At 41.1% G+C, this 14,774-nt stretch overlaps 1 protein-coding gene across 1 annotated transcript in view; it reads right to left on the reverse strand.

The window, feature by feature from the left end:
* Positions 1-520: 520 nt before the first annotated feature.
* Positions 521-14,774, reverse strand: part of LOC137441112 (sodium/hydrogen exchanger 4-like) — a 39,654-nt gene continuing 25,400 nt past the window's right edge. The window contains exons 8-13 of the mRNA XM_068137989.1: positions 14,574-14,735; positions 8,919-9,015; positions 6,815-6,955; positions 6,001-6,088; positions 2,884-3,030; positions 521-2,316 (exon numbers count right to left, since the gene is read on the reverse strand). Coding sequence (XP_067994090.1) covers positions 1,892-2,316; positions 2,884-3,030; positions 6,001-6,088; positions 6,815-6,955; positions 8,919-9,015; positions 14,574-14,735 — 1,060 coding nt within the window. The 3' untranslated portion in view covers positions 521-1,891. The remainder of the gene's footprint in view (positions 2,317-2,883; positions 3,031-6,000; positions 6,089-6,814; positions 6,956-8,918; positions 9,016-14,573; positions 14,736-14,774) is intronic.

A 14,774-nucleotide genomic window follows, 5' to 3' on the forward strand; every position in this document is an offset into this window, starting at 1 on the left:
ATCTAACCATTTTCCCCTGACAACCTGTTGATTAAATCCTCTTAAAGAGGAAATGCTGAATTTGCAGCTCACAGTAATGCCACTGTTTAAATCTCTCTCCTCCGCCTTCATCTGAAAATAAGACATTATCACTTCTTCACCCTCCTCTCAGATTTTCACTTTGTCTTGATCACTGTTCCCAAGAATTGTCTCCAGACTCTTCAACACAGCAGCAGACCCCATCTCTCCATCCCCCATCCCTCCATCCCCCACTACATGGACCTATGTCAGCTCTGTGGCCTAAGGACCACATCACACGGGTGATGATTTTACCCTCAATTAAATTTCATATGGCAACTTGGTAGCCAAATCTGACTGCCAGCCATTTAAGACCTTACTTTGTATGATAACTCCTATCCTTAAAGTATTCTTTGAGACTTATATGTCAACATAACTTGCTATAGGATTGAAATCTGGCACAAGGGTTGGGTTTTGTTTGGTTTTTTTTAAAAAACCACTATGTGGAACACTTGGTCTTTTGGTGGAGCTAAGTTTATTTGTTGATTTTCAGGTACAGAACTGTATTTCATTGCTTATTCAGTGTCAGTACAAAAGCCTACCCTTATTTAATAATGCACCACTGCTTTCATAAAAGGAAGTTGTATAATTTCTCTGGTAAAATGAAGAAATGCAAACAGGACATAAGTTTCACGAAGCTTTGTACAATTTCAGTACTGATGATTCATGACATGCTAAACATAAAAGCTGCAAAAATGAGATAAGAGGGGGAAGGGCTTTTAAATTTTTCCTCTGGAGGCACTTCTCAAATTTGTTAGTTTAGATGCTACCTGTCCTGCATAGGAAATCCATTGTAAGAAATGTGAAATCATTTAACTTAGATTTAATTTGTTTTTCTAGACCAGGACACACAAGGAGAAGCATAAAGACCATTACTATCTCTAATTCTTACATTTCTGACTCTTATAGTAGCATTTACAGACCCCAAGTCTGTCAGCTAAGCCCAACTGAGTGGAGGAGAGGGAGGGAAACTTGAAGAAATAATTTCTCAGCTATGAATATTAGTGTACCTGTAAGGGTACATTTACAGACTTCTGGACTCAAACCATCCCTTTAGATAAACCAGCTCACCTACAGTTTCAAGACACAGGTGACAGTGGCAATGCTGCTTCCATTTTGTGGAAAAGAGCTTCATCAGAGGCACTTGATGTCTGGGATTTTAGACTTCATTGAAAATTACTGAGACCATAGCTTCTTGCTTCTCCCACCACTAGGGAAACCAACCATTGAGACTGGAGAATGGATGCACATATCCAGCTGGAAGGGAGCTCAGCAGGAAAGTTGGGAAGTCACAGGCTCCAGTGCATGTCCTCCTGGTTTTTAATGCTCTTTTTTTTTTTAGCAAATGCTTCCATTTACAACACATAACAAAACACTCAGCAAGATGTGAAAAACACACTGGAAGCTAAACACAGGGCCTCTGTTTCCTGCCAGCCCGCAGGAGGCTACATCATTAGGCTCCCCTTACCTTCTATGCTTCTTTATTGCTTCTTATTTGCAGTGTTGATTCAGTGTGAAGAGTGGTCCACCACACTGGCAAGGTGAGCATGGGGAATGGAGGTTAGGTTCTCTGCAGTGAAGCCTTCCACTTGCTGAACCTTATGAATACTGTGTAGATTCTTCTTGTCCCATGCTTGCAAGTAAAAGGCATCCTGCGATGCCTGGAATATCTAAAGTACTCTGAGGTCAAAAGTACTAGGCTGGTTGAAGTTACCAATCTGGGCACCTATGTGCCAGGCATGTCCTTCAGTGTTTCTTTCTTCTGGATGTAGGCCATAGTGAAGAACAGAGGAAGGCAATATAAACTTCCATCCATAACACTGCATGTGCCCAGCTACATGTCCAAACCTTTACAACGATCATGTTCCTCTCTTTCCTGCAGTGTTTTGTTGGAAAGAAAGCTTAGTATAAACATAAGAATTTGAGTCTTCTCTAGGCTATTAAGTATGTTATCAGTATACCTTGATACAGTACTTGAAAGTGATACAAGAAGAAGTGCACTGGTCCCAGAAGGAAAATTGTGGTTTGGTTCATGTAAGAGTTTTGTTTCTCTGAAGCAGTGCACAAATGACCCTAGGGATGAAACATTGCTCTTCTCTGCTCCTAATATGGCTAATGGCCTGGCTGGTGCCATTGCTTCTGTCTCCTCTTCTGACTCATACCCCTCTACTTCTCCCACAGTGAATTGTGACTTTGGCATCAGAACTAGATTGTCTGCTTTGGTGAAATGATGCTGGTTGCTTGAATTTCCTCTTTGACCTGATGGATTGAGTGGGCCTGCTCCTCTGTCCAAGTGAAACCAGCTTTCCACAGAATCACAGAATGTTAGGGATTGGAAGGGACCTCCAGAGATCATCTGGTCCGCCCCCACTGCCAAAGCAGGATCACCTACAGCAGGCCACATAGGAATACATCCAGCTTGGCTTTGAAAGTGTCCAGAGAAGGAGACTCCACAACCTCTCTGGGCAGCCTGTTCCAGTGCTCCATCACTTTCACAGTAAAGAAGTTTCTCTTCATGTTGAGGCGGTACTTCCTGTGTTCTAGCTTATATACATCATTTCTTATCCTATTACCATGTGCCAATGAAAAGAGCCTGTCCCCTTCCTCTTGACACCCACCCCTCAGATATTTATAGACATTAGTAAGATCCCCTCTCAGCCTTCTCTTCTCCAGACTAAACAGTCCCAGGTCTCTCAGTCTTTCTTCATAGGAAGACTTCTGACTCATAGCCCTCTTCTTCTCCCATAGTGAATAGAGACTTTGGCCTCAGAGCTAGATTGTCTGCCCTAGTGAAATGATGCTGGTTGCTTGAATTTCTTCGTCGACCTGATGGATTGGGTGGGCCTGCTTGTCTGTCCAAGTGTACCATTGGAATCAGCTCCTCCTGGTGTTTCTTTGCTTCAAGTGGATGCAGTTGGGGCTGGGGTCTAGACATTACTGGAACTCCAGTATTAGAGCCATTTCTGTGGTGATCTGATGGATAATAGACAAATCATTCATATTTTGATGAAGAGAAAAGAGAAACACGATGTATTGCCACAGACAGTTAAAGTGTATTCAATAAAATACAGCATTGAAGCTTTAAACCCTAGAACTGGAGCATTTAAAATCATTGCTATAGAATAAGAGAGCCGTCAAGAACTAAAAATAGCACTAAATTTTTATTTTGATCCCAAAGCTAGTGTTTAAAAGATTTTATTGATCTTGCCTCTACCCTGAAACCTCAGTGAATAAGTACATTCAGCTATCTTTTAATGCATCACAGAGCTGCTCAATGTCTTCACAGCGTAAGTGCTCCTTTACTTAGCTTGCCTTTTTTTTTTTCAAATCCCACAAGTATATCCAGTACTGTGGTTGAAAAGCATTGTGAAATTCACAGCAGAAGACAAAAAAGTGACTAAGGCACTCTAATGCCATTGAAAAATCAAGTTTACCAGCCACCTGTCATTAACAACTGGGAAGAAAACAGTTTCACCCGAAACCAGGAGTTTGACTCTAGGGCTCTTTGATTATGTTGGGTGTGTCGGACCTGCTCCTACTAGCTTTCTTTGCTACAAGTACACAACAAAAATTTGCCAGCAATAGGCCAATAACTGGTTTTCTCATTCTGTTGAGTTTATAGAACATACCTTTTCACTTTTCTTAAATCCACTTGCAGTCTGGCTGTGCACTGGTAAATTAGTCAATTTGAGAAACAACTTGCAACAAGCTAGGAGGTATTGTGAGATAAACACAAAGGTCTATGAACAGTGAGATTAGACTCTATTCTGCTGCAGTTAAAGCACACGTGTATTAGCTATAGACGTACAGTCAAAATTTATCAAGCTATTGCCACATAATAAATATTATATTGCTTTGAACTAATACTTACTTCACAGTTGGCACAAAGTAAGAATGAGTGCACCAGCACCTACCTCTACCAAACAGGGGCACAGATTTCTGTAATAGCAGAACCTGCTTCTTGCAGGTCATGTGGGCATACCACACCATAATCAATAAAATAGTATAAGCTTTCTTAAATTTGAAGGGATTTTGCCTAGCCCTTTGTGAGCATCACTGCTACAAAGTATGAGTGATATGTACTATCAAAGAAATAATTCATTTGTATGAGTGGCAGAAAGACCTGTTAGATGGTTTAATGATTTGTGGTCTTTTCTGCAAGTGAGGTTATGACTTTCTGCACGTTATATAGAAAAGCTAAAACAAACTTGCTGGAGGATGCTTGTTCCAGAAGGGCTTCCAGGCATAGACAGAAGAGGTGACATTTATCTCTGTATATGCATATGTGCATATATGAGGTTTTAATTCTAATTTTTGCCCAAGTGCAATTCATCTCATTCTTACAAAGTTTATGGGAGGACTTTAGGACGACTTCCTCCTGCTGCAGACAATTAAAATGGTGTGAATGCTGCACAGTGGACCTAAGACAGGGCCAGAAACTGAACCAAGAAGTTTAATTATTTGTATAGATCACAAGGCAGGGCTCAAATTCATGTCTAGCTATTAGTAAAAAAAGTTTTTGCATTCATGCTTCAGGATTTATTTCTCTCCACTGAAATAATATGCCTTTCTGTAGAGTTCTGCATCCCGTGAAAGTCCCTGAAAGGCATTTAGGTCTGAGGCTCCTGTGTAGAATTTGAGTTTCTCAGAAAGACCTATCACCCATCATGATTTCCTGACAAATGGAACAGAAAAGAATCAGCTATATGCAAAAACAATTAAACCTCCTTAAGTAACTTTTATTCAACCCTCTGAACAGAGGCTAGGGATTTCTGTTCTGCTGCCTTCATGTGTGAATGTCCAGCCCCAAGGCAATGGTTTACCTACACATATGTCTTTTGCTTTCTTCTCTTTCACAGTAAAATAGAAAGGAAGGAAAAAAATAAATATTGCTTTTTATACAAAGACAAAGAATTAAATGTTTGGTTTCAATGGCTAAACCTAATTTTGCCATAAATGAAAAGGATATTTTCTAAAGAACACTAATGCCTTTCAGATTCACATAAATAAACTCAGAAAGAAGTCAGGGAGATTACAGATAGAGACAATGATGAACATTTCAGTCTCCTAAATTCCATGCTTCCTGTTAGCTGTTTTGCTGTTTTCTTGGGCAATTTAGTCTTGCTCCAATCCTCAGCCTCTGTCTTGTTCAAGTGTAAGTGAGGATGGCTACTAGTCAGGCTGTAGTCTGGACCCAATACCGAAGAGATGTGTTTTCATATCTCTGTCCCTGTGTATGAGGCAAAGGGAGACCACAGGATCCAGGAGACTGCTACAGGAAAGACTGGTTGTCCATGACCAGCTACCGAAGGTACCTACAATGCATGGGTGGGGTAGAAGAGCATTTGTGCATGCGTGTCTGCGTGTATCTAAGTCAGAGTACCAGCAGCTGCCATGGGCCTTTGTCCCCAGGGGCTCATAGGCCTGACTAACCCAGGGGCTATTTCCTGATCAGTGAGAGAGGACCGGGACAAGGCTGTCAGTGCTGTCTGTGTGAGTAGGAGCACCTGCCCAGCCTCACTACCAGCAGGGTCTGGGGGCATGGAGCTGTGGCAGCTTCACACCTCCACTGGGCTTATGGGTTCAGCAGCTCTTAATGAGTTTGAGTGCAATGTTGCCTGTGGAGCTGCAGGGAACAGATAAATTGCATCCGTGGGCTTACATGGATGTTCTCATAGCTAGGCCAAACCACAGGGCTCACAGGAATATTTGTGCAAGAGGGAAAAAGAGAAAACTGGGCGGAGCTGGAATGAGAGAGAAACTACTGCAGTAATGACCGTATAAACAACATAGATAAAAAAGATAGGAGAGAAGGGCGTAGCTCACTTAAAGAGGCCAGGGACTTCCATGAGAGTATTCATTTAGTACTGTTAAATCCACTGAGCAACTGGCAAAGTTTCATTTACTGCAGGAGCAGGATACAGAATAAAGCACTATCATTACCTGTAAAAGTAACATGCCTGGCTTTTCGTCTAGTGTGCTGGCTGGGGCCCTGAGGCAAAGAGAAGTAGTGCACTTCCTTGCCGCTAGCCTGTGTATGAGACAAAAATGTGTTCAGTACTTGTAATTGCCTCTGCAGTTTGCACTTATTTGGTGAGACAGTAAAGAGAGATGGTTATAAGCTTTTTCTGTTGTGATTCTGCACCTTTGCAGCCAAATTTAGAGAGATGTTGGATAGTTGAGCTCAGGATCAGCTCCAGTGAAAATGTTTATGCCTGATATAACAGCCCAAAGGGTTTTTTCACAGTCAGCAGAATAAATATAATCTTCTAAGATTTATTTCTCAACTTTAAATAAAATTAATATATCCAGCAAGAATTTATTTCTCCTTAACTGTGATTATCTAATCTGTGAATGTCTATGCTATCCAATGCTTATGTTGGGTCAGACAAATCTCACTGATCAAGAGCTGAAACTATCAGTGCAAGGTGCCAAGGACTTTGCATCAAGCTTTTTGTGAATCCAAAAATTCACACAGCCAGTAAAATACTATGTTTTACATGTGACAAAAGAATGCAAGTTACTTTTTTTCCACTACTTACAGCAGAGTGGATGATTTCTGACCAATGTATAGAGGTAGAGCATAAAAATATTCCTGTCCACATGCTAAGTCAAGCTCCTTCTTGTCAGGTGTTGCATGAGGACATTGGGCAAACTATCCATTTTAGTTATTGAAAAAAGCCAATAAAAATTGGTGTCTCTTTCCTTATTCACACAGAAGCAGAGGTATTTTTCACATGAATAGTAGTATACGTACAACAGGTACCGGTCTACACGAAGGTAAGCTGTGTCCCTTCCTGCAACTCTGCCTCAGGCTGTGCTGCCGACGGATGAGAATTTCTTGGGCTTGTTTCTCATTTGTGTTGGCAGGCAGGTTGTGTCGGTTGTATGCTGGTGCCTGAAACAGAAAATGGACCCAGTTGATTCTCTTCACACTTGCAACAGCCAAGAGGACATCTGCCCCAGCTTGGCCACTGATTCACCACAACTATCTTTGGTATCACATGGAAAAGTAGTGTCTTCTATTATCCTCACTGCTGCAGAGCAAGATGAGAGGAAGCATGAACATAACTGTAAGTCTCAGGCCTCAAGAGCTACATTTTGATGCCATTTTTGACAGAATCATGGCTGCTCAAACTGTTATATAAAAATACACCCACTTACACAAGGCTGTTAACATCTCTGGGATTGTCCTCCCTTTGTCAACCCTGTTCTAATCACACAATTGGGAGTTACAGATCGGAGGCAGATCCCAAGGAAGAGGCAGCTGTTTAACCCATCTCAGAGCCTTGTTGCAAATATTACTGAGCCAGGAGCATGTTGCAGATGTGCCCAGGAGCAAAAGGCTGTGTTAAATAAAGCACATCCTGAATGAGATGCACAGTTGAGTTTCCTTTCCATACACAAACAGCACCTTCATATTGTTCTAAAAATTTCATCTTTTAGGACAAGCATTTTAATTTATTGCACATATCTTATTCAAAGAGAAAATTTCACTTAAGTTTTAAATCCTTTTAAAAAGCAGACTCTAATCTCGCTTTCAATTGCAAAGGTCCTTGTAAAGATGGTCTAGTGAGCCAGAGAGTAGCAGACCTTCAAAGATGAAAGTGAAGTATTAGAAGAGGCTTTAATTTACCAATCTTTCATTTCCAAAAGTGCACAGTTCTCAGTACTGCATAGGAAGTGACTGGCACAAATTGTCATTACTGTAATTGATTTTGAAGACAGAGAGTTCATTTCAGTAATCTAAGAGGCAGCCATATATGCAAATTGTTACCAGTAAGATAAGAAATTAATATCATAAGGATAATTGGCCATGGCAAATCAAACAATATTAGGAATGGATATCATATTAATAATGACACATTTAAATCAGGGGGCTAAGCACTTTCTAGCAAACGTGTGTTACACAAGTTAGTCCCGTTTATCCGCATAATTTCAAGGTTACTATAATATATATTCTACCATGTATTGCTGAGGAGAACAGTCAGTTATTTATTCTGGCCCAAGAATCAGATTAAATAGATATTATACGATGGGCTGCATCAGAATCAGGACAAATTTCCACTAGACAAATCACTGCTAGGGTATTATTACCCTTATTTAAGGGGGGAGGGAGCTTCACAAATGTGTAAAGGGAAACGCCAGAGGAGGTGGAATTTTTTTCCCCCTTTCTCCTCCTGTGGCAAGGGTGAAGTATTGCTCCCACGCAGACACAGGATTTACCAGCCTGACTCTCAACTGACTTTGGGCTACGCAATGTTTACCGCCACTGATCCGCCCACTTCCACAGGGGAGTTTCGCTTCTGCTGGCAACTTGCCAGCCTGCTGCCTCCTACGAAGACCTGCACCTGTCTCCGGGTGCCGAGTAGCCGCCTGCCCAGCATCAGTTGCCCCAGGCTGCTCCAGCGGCTCACGGGCCGCCCAGACACCCTTCGCCTTGTGGGCTCTGCATGACCCCAGGCGGAGGGCCTGGCACCTCGAACTCGCCAAGGTTCGGCAGGCTTAGGAAGGTGGTGTCGTGTCACAGGTAGCTGTGCTGCAGGGAAAGTCTGACCTCTACAGCTCAGTCACAGAATTTTCTGGCTTTTACTGCTGCCATCAGGGTGAACATCTGCTGGGGGATAAGTGCTTTCATTTTTTCCACCCAGGAGTGTGCCCCAAGAAAGGGCTCCTTCCCTGCCTCCCTATCCCCACACAGCTCCTGGACCAGAGTGACTGAAGCCTCCAGGTCCACGTTTGCCACCAACGTGACCCCAGGGCTGGTCCCAGTACTACCACCCAACATGGCTATGATATCAGAAGGGCAAATAAGAGCTTTCAATCTGCAAATAGCATGCAACAGCAGGTCACTTACACACCCTTTGTCGCACTTGATATAGATTATGTGCCAGGACATCTCTCATGGACTCCACCTCTGCGGGGGAGAGCCTATGCACACGTCGATTTCTACCCCTCCTGTAAATAAAAGATAGCTTTAAATATTATGAGTTGTTTACATTCTATTGCCCTAAAATGATGCATGAACTACTTTTAGTGCTAGGACAGAAGGCTATGAAGAGGCTTTCAGTGACCACCACACAATCATACAAAGATTAATAGAAAATGACAGAATTTGCCCTTTCCCAGGTTTTATTGATATACTGAGTAATTAGAATGGACCCTAAACCCTCCTGCATCTGGTTGCAGAAACTTTTATTTTCTTTCTCAAAGCTTCATAATGAAGTTCTTATTTATGGTCAAGAGTTGGCAACTACCAGCTGCATGTTCAGGAAGGCACTGCAAGGTTCTCCTTCCATCTGAATATGTCCTTCAACATGCTAGCATTCTCTGCCATGCAGTCTTACTGGTTTTAGCTTCTTTGAGAATGTGCAGCAAATCCTTAAGGGTTAAGGCACATGCCAGTGAAGAAGTGGAAGAGACCTGCCCTGTTTCCTCACCTGTGGTCAGGAGAATGTATAGGGTTTCCTTGCTACTAAGCCTGTTTCTTCATTTAAAATGAAAGAACTACATAAAAGATCATGATCTTTTTGGTTTTTAGCAAACTGTGACAAGGAGCCCACAGCCATTTGTAGCTGCCTGGCTTTTTCACTAACAAAACAATGGAAGAAGGCTGCTGTGAAATATTGAGTAGTTTTGCTAAATCAGTCAGTCTGCGTGAGAGTTGGCAGTTGGCAGAATTCCCAAGAAAAGAAAGGGAAATAGATAGTGATCACCCAGGATTAATCAGCCTGAATTAATCTTGTTTCTGGTATTTTTCCTTTCTCTGTTTTGTCTCCTTCCCTTTAAAAAGAAAACAAAATTTTAAAAAATTGCAAATCTTTATTCCCAGCTAAATTATGTCCTTGAAGTGTTGTCTGCAGACTGTACATTTAAAGAATATATTATATTCAATGCACAGTATTGCCAAAGCTTTCTGTGAATTTATTTTGTATTATTCCTAAAATACATTTAAAACTTTTAATGGCAAAATCAGATGGATTCAAGCTAAAATGCTGTAGATATAAGAAAAAGGTTGGAACTTGCAATTGCAGGTAGTTTAACAAGATTACCACAGTTTTGTGCTACAATCAAACATGAACATCTTGAAAACTTGTAGGACCATCATGAGTTGCCTGGATTCTATGTTTTACTGCCTCTTACCATCAAGTAGATAGTAAGTACTGGTGGCTTGGCCCTGTCCAAACTCCTTGGAATACAAGAATACGTATATTGATAGATTTCAATATTTCAGAATGTGTTTTGATTCTGCATCAGGCCAAAGCTGAGATCTACCAAACTTTTCATGAGGTAAATAGTGATAAATTAACACTATGTTAAGGTATAATGTTTGGAGTTAGCACTGCAATAACCAATAAGTTAAAGGATCTCACTGAGAGGCCTATGAATCTATAACTCAGCTATTGGCAAGCCAGAGTGACAGAAAAGGACTCCCTTTCTGGATTTGACCAGAGACATTGTCCTGGCACTTATGAATCCTTCTCAACAAATGTTTAATCAACATTCATCAATTCTCAGTGATAACATTGAGAGGGTCCAGGGATGCCACCAAGTTTCCAGGCTTAGTGTAACATACCTTTACTCCATGCTGGATCTGTCACGTTGTAGGCTGTGGGACAGTCAATGTATGCTACTCCCAACAGCAAGGAAACCAGTTTCCTTGTTGTCAGTAGCCCCTAGCTTCTGTCCCTTTGGACAACAGAGAGACCCTGGGCATTAATGGCAATGTAGATGGTTAATGAGTAGTTGTCTATAAGATGCAGAGTTGGCTTATTTGTGTAATGCAAATTGAACTGCTATAGCTGATGCAACTGGCTTTGACATCACAGGGAATAACTTTCTCCTAGCCCGTGCTTCACTTAGTGTCTCTACAGTGTCTACCTTACAGTTTGGAATGAATAAAGGAAAGCAGAACTCAAATTATCTCTTTCCATTTCCAACCACATAGCTGAGCCCATCCACCTGCCATCCACAGAATTGTTCATTTTTAAGTTTAAATTTAAATTTGGCTCTTGAAGTGACTTAAATTAAAAAAAAAAAAAAAATCAACATTTCATTGAGAATAGAATAGAATAGAATAGAATAGAATAGAATAGAATAGAATAGAATAGAATAGAATAGACCAGACCAGGTTGGAAGAGACCTTCAAGATCATTGCGTCCAACCTATCATCCAACATCACCTAATCAACTAGACCATACAACCAAGCACCATACCAAGTCTCCTTTTAAACACCTCTAATGATGGCGACTTCACCACCTCCCCGGGCAGCACATTCCAATGAGCAATCACTCTCTCTATGTAGAACTTCTTAACATCCAATCTGAACCTCCCCAGGTGGAGCTTGAGACTGTGTCCTCTTGTTCCAGTGCTGGTTGCCTGGGAGAAGAGATCAGCCCCCACCTGTCTACAACCTCCCTTCAGGTAGTTGTAGAGAGCAATAAGGTCTCCCCTGAGCCTCCTCTTCTCCAGGCTAAGCAACCCCAGCTCCCTCAGCCTCTCCTCATAGGGCTTGTGTTCCAAACCCCTCACCAACTTTGTTGCCCTTAATTGTTGAATTTCAGCTGAACTGGGATAGGAAGAGAACAAGCAGCATGAAGACAGTCTGTATTGTTACAGAGCTTAAATAAAAAATGTGCATTGTTTTCATGGTATTAGATATTAACATACCCAACTGACAAAAATGCACAGGTATGGTAATAAGGAACAGATTACTTTTACATTTTGCAATATAGAATACATTTTTTTAAAGAACTTTCAAAAAACAAACAAACAAACAAACAAACAAACAGGTTTTGTATGTTACCAAACACATAAAGCAATCCTTACTGAAACTATTTCTTTGTTCTTATTGAATCTTTCAGAATGTTAGAACACAGCACAGCACAGTGGCTCAGTTGGTAGTGCATCAGACCCTTTATGGGAAAGTTGTGAGTTCAAGCCTGCAGTGGGCGGTAGTGTCCTCCCTACTCTAGTCATGAGGTCTGTGGTGACAGGTTGGACTCGATGATATTTGAGGTCTCTTCCAACCTTAGGAATACTGAATAGGTTACTGAATAGGAGATAGATTTTGTGAAGACTCTAATTATAATAATGCCATGAACACTGACTGTCTTTCTGTATTGAGTGCCATAGCAGTATCTCTTTCTTCTGTAGACATAGAGATAGTTGATATATGGAGGAAATAAAATGCCTTCTACAAACCTTGTAAGACTATTTTTTATATTTCATATCGAAAATTTTGGACTTTGTGAACTGTACACCAATCATTCATTAGGCATAGCTCTTGCACAATTGCACCACCATAAATGTCAACAAGGCACTTGATTCTGATCTGTACTGCACTGATACAGTCTAAGATTTGCCAAAATTGGTATTGCAGTAACACAAAGCCCATTTTAAGTAAGCTCAGCATCAAACCATCTCCATTGGTTCTATTTCCTCCAAAAAGCAGCCATACAAACACAGTTTTGATAATATCTGCTTGACTGCTTTTGCCATTTCTATCCTTATTTCTAAGGCATATATTCTTCAAAAAATCATAATAAAATTCACTGTATTGATCCTAATGGAGAATATTTTTCAATCTGAATTCTCAGCTCATGAGAGAATTTCTGAACTATGATGAAGCAATTGGTCTTCTTTTCTCTTTCCCTCAGGAAAAGAAGTAGAATGTGGTTTGATTGCCGGAGATGGTCCACCAGCCTTGCACATTTTCTCTTGGCTCACAACAGCAAAGGGAATACAGCAGACAGAAAGGAGCCTAACAGACATGCAGTTGTTTTAATATCATCCATACAGCAAAAAAAATTATTTGGAAAAGAAAAGAGCTAGGTCTTATACTGCATGCTGACATGAGTTTCAAGAAAGGAGATTAATCTTGACATGATTAAGTTGAAGTTTCAGTATAAATTTTAATTTAGCATCTAGTTGGTATTTGGGCTTTTGGTGTTGATTTAAATGATGTTTATTGGTTTAGATGATGATTCAAAAAAAATATGCTTGGCCCTGCCAGAGGGTGATACGAAATGGAGAAGTTGAAGGGTGCAGCGGCAAAGAGCAGGTAGTGGCAGCAACAGTGGCCAGCAGAAGCCCAGGAAGGGTTTGTGGGCATTTAGTGCCTGGACAGCGTGTTGGAAGGTGAAGATAAATACATGCACAGCAGTTAAAGTATACAGGAATAAAGATTTGTACAGTCTTCTCTCCAAGAGGGTAGTTCCCTCAGTGATGGCTCTGGAGATCCCAACAGTTTTTTTCCCATTCTGTTTGATGCCAAGTTGCATTACTATTTAATGATTATAGAATTATAGAATCACAGAATGGTTTGGGTTGAAAGGGACGTTCAGAGGTCATCTGATCAAGCCCAGGGACATATTCAGCTAGATCTGGTTGCTCATAGTCCCATCCAAACTGACCTTGAATGTTTCTAGGAATGGGGTTTCAAACACCTCTCTGGGCAATCCTTTCCAGTGTTTCCCCACCCTCACCATAAGAAATCTCTTTCTTGTATCTAGTTGGAATCTACAGCCTTTTCATTTAGTTACCCTTTGTCTTACTGCCACAGGGCCTATTAAAGTGTCTGTCCCACCTTTCATATAAGGCCCCTTTAATTATCCAAAGGCTGCAATAAGGTCTCCTTGGAACTTTCTCTTCTCCAGACTGAACAATTCCAACACTCTCAGCCTCGCCTCACAGGAAAGGCACTATATCATTAACATATTTTTTGTGGTCTTCCTCTGGACAGGTCCCTATCTTTCCTCTGCTGAGGGCTTCAGAGCTGCATACAATAATTCTTGTGGAGCAGAGTGGAGCAGAACAGCAGAATCACCTCCCTTGACCTGCTGGCCCCTTTGCTTTTGATGAAGCCTGGGATACAATTGGCATTCCAGACTGCAAGTGTACATTGACAGCTCATGTCCAGCTTTTCATCTATCAGTATCCCCAGGCACATCTCTGCAGGGCTGCTTTCAGTGTGTAATTGGACAAACTTACAGAACGACCAAAATATGGCAAAATAGTTTGAAGGACTGCAGGCTGCAGTAGCAAAAAACTGCAAATGCTAATGAAGTCTGCTCTCAGTAAAAATCTGTAATTGGGACAATGGAGTCAAGACCTGTACTCTAAACTCTCCTGTGGGTGTTTCAGCACCTAGAAGTGATAAGCAAAACCCACTGGCCAACTGAGTGATGAGTATGACCACACTGAACCACTGCTGTGATTTAAAGTAGCCAGAGTGGCTATGGAGCCTGACTCATGATTCCTCTTCAGAACTGCTCATCATTGAAGATAACCAGGGAAAATGTCCCTGCTTTTAATTTTTGCTCTGTGAACAAAGACCCAAAGTGCAAATACGATGAACACCAAGTTGCCAACATAAACCATCAACTTCTCTTTTCAAAACTGTCTCTTCTTTCTTACATTTCTATTGAAATCATAAAATCCCTTGGTTATTTGCTCTTTTGTATCCCTTTCCTTTATGTCTCTACTCTGCAAAGGGTTGGAAAGTCAGTACTCACTGTAAAGATGCTGTGGATGATTTTGAAACTTTCATGCTACTCTCAGCCATCTCGATGGCCAGTTTAATCTCCATCTTTTTGTACAATGACACAAGGCTGGATTTGGGCTGGTGTTCCCGAATTAAGATCTTCTTCAAATACTTATTGTCAAACTTTTTGAATCTGGAAAAGAGATATTAACAGTGCAAAAAGAATATTAAA

This window comes from Melanerpes formicivorus, unplaced genomic scaffold (assembly GCF_026170545.1).
Source record: "Melanerpes formicivorus ecotype bairdi unplaced genomic scaffold, bMelFor1.0.p_v2 SCAF_1, whole genome shotgun sequence".
NCBI classification, from domain to species: domain Eukaryota; kingdom Metazoa; phylum Chordata; class Aves; order Piciformes; family Picidae; genus Melanerpes; species Melanerpes formicivorus.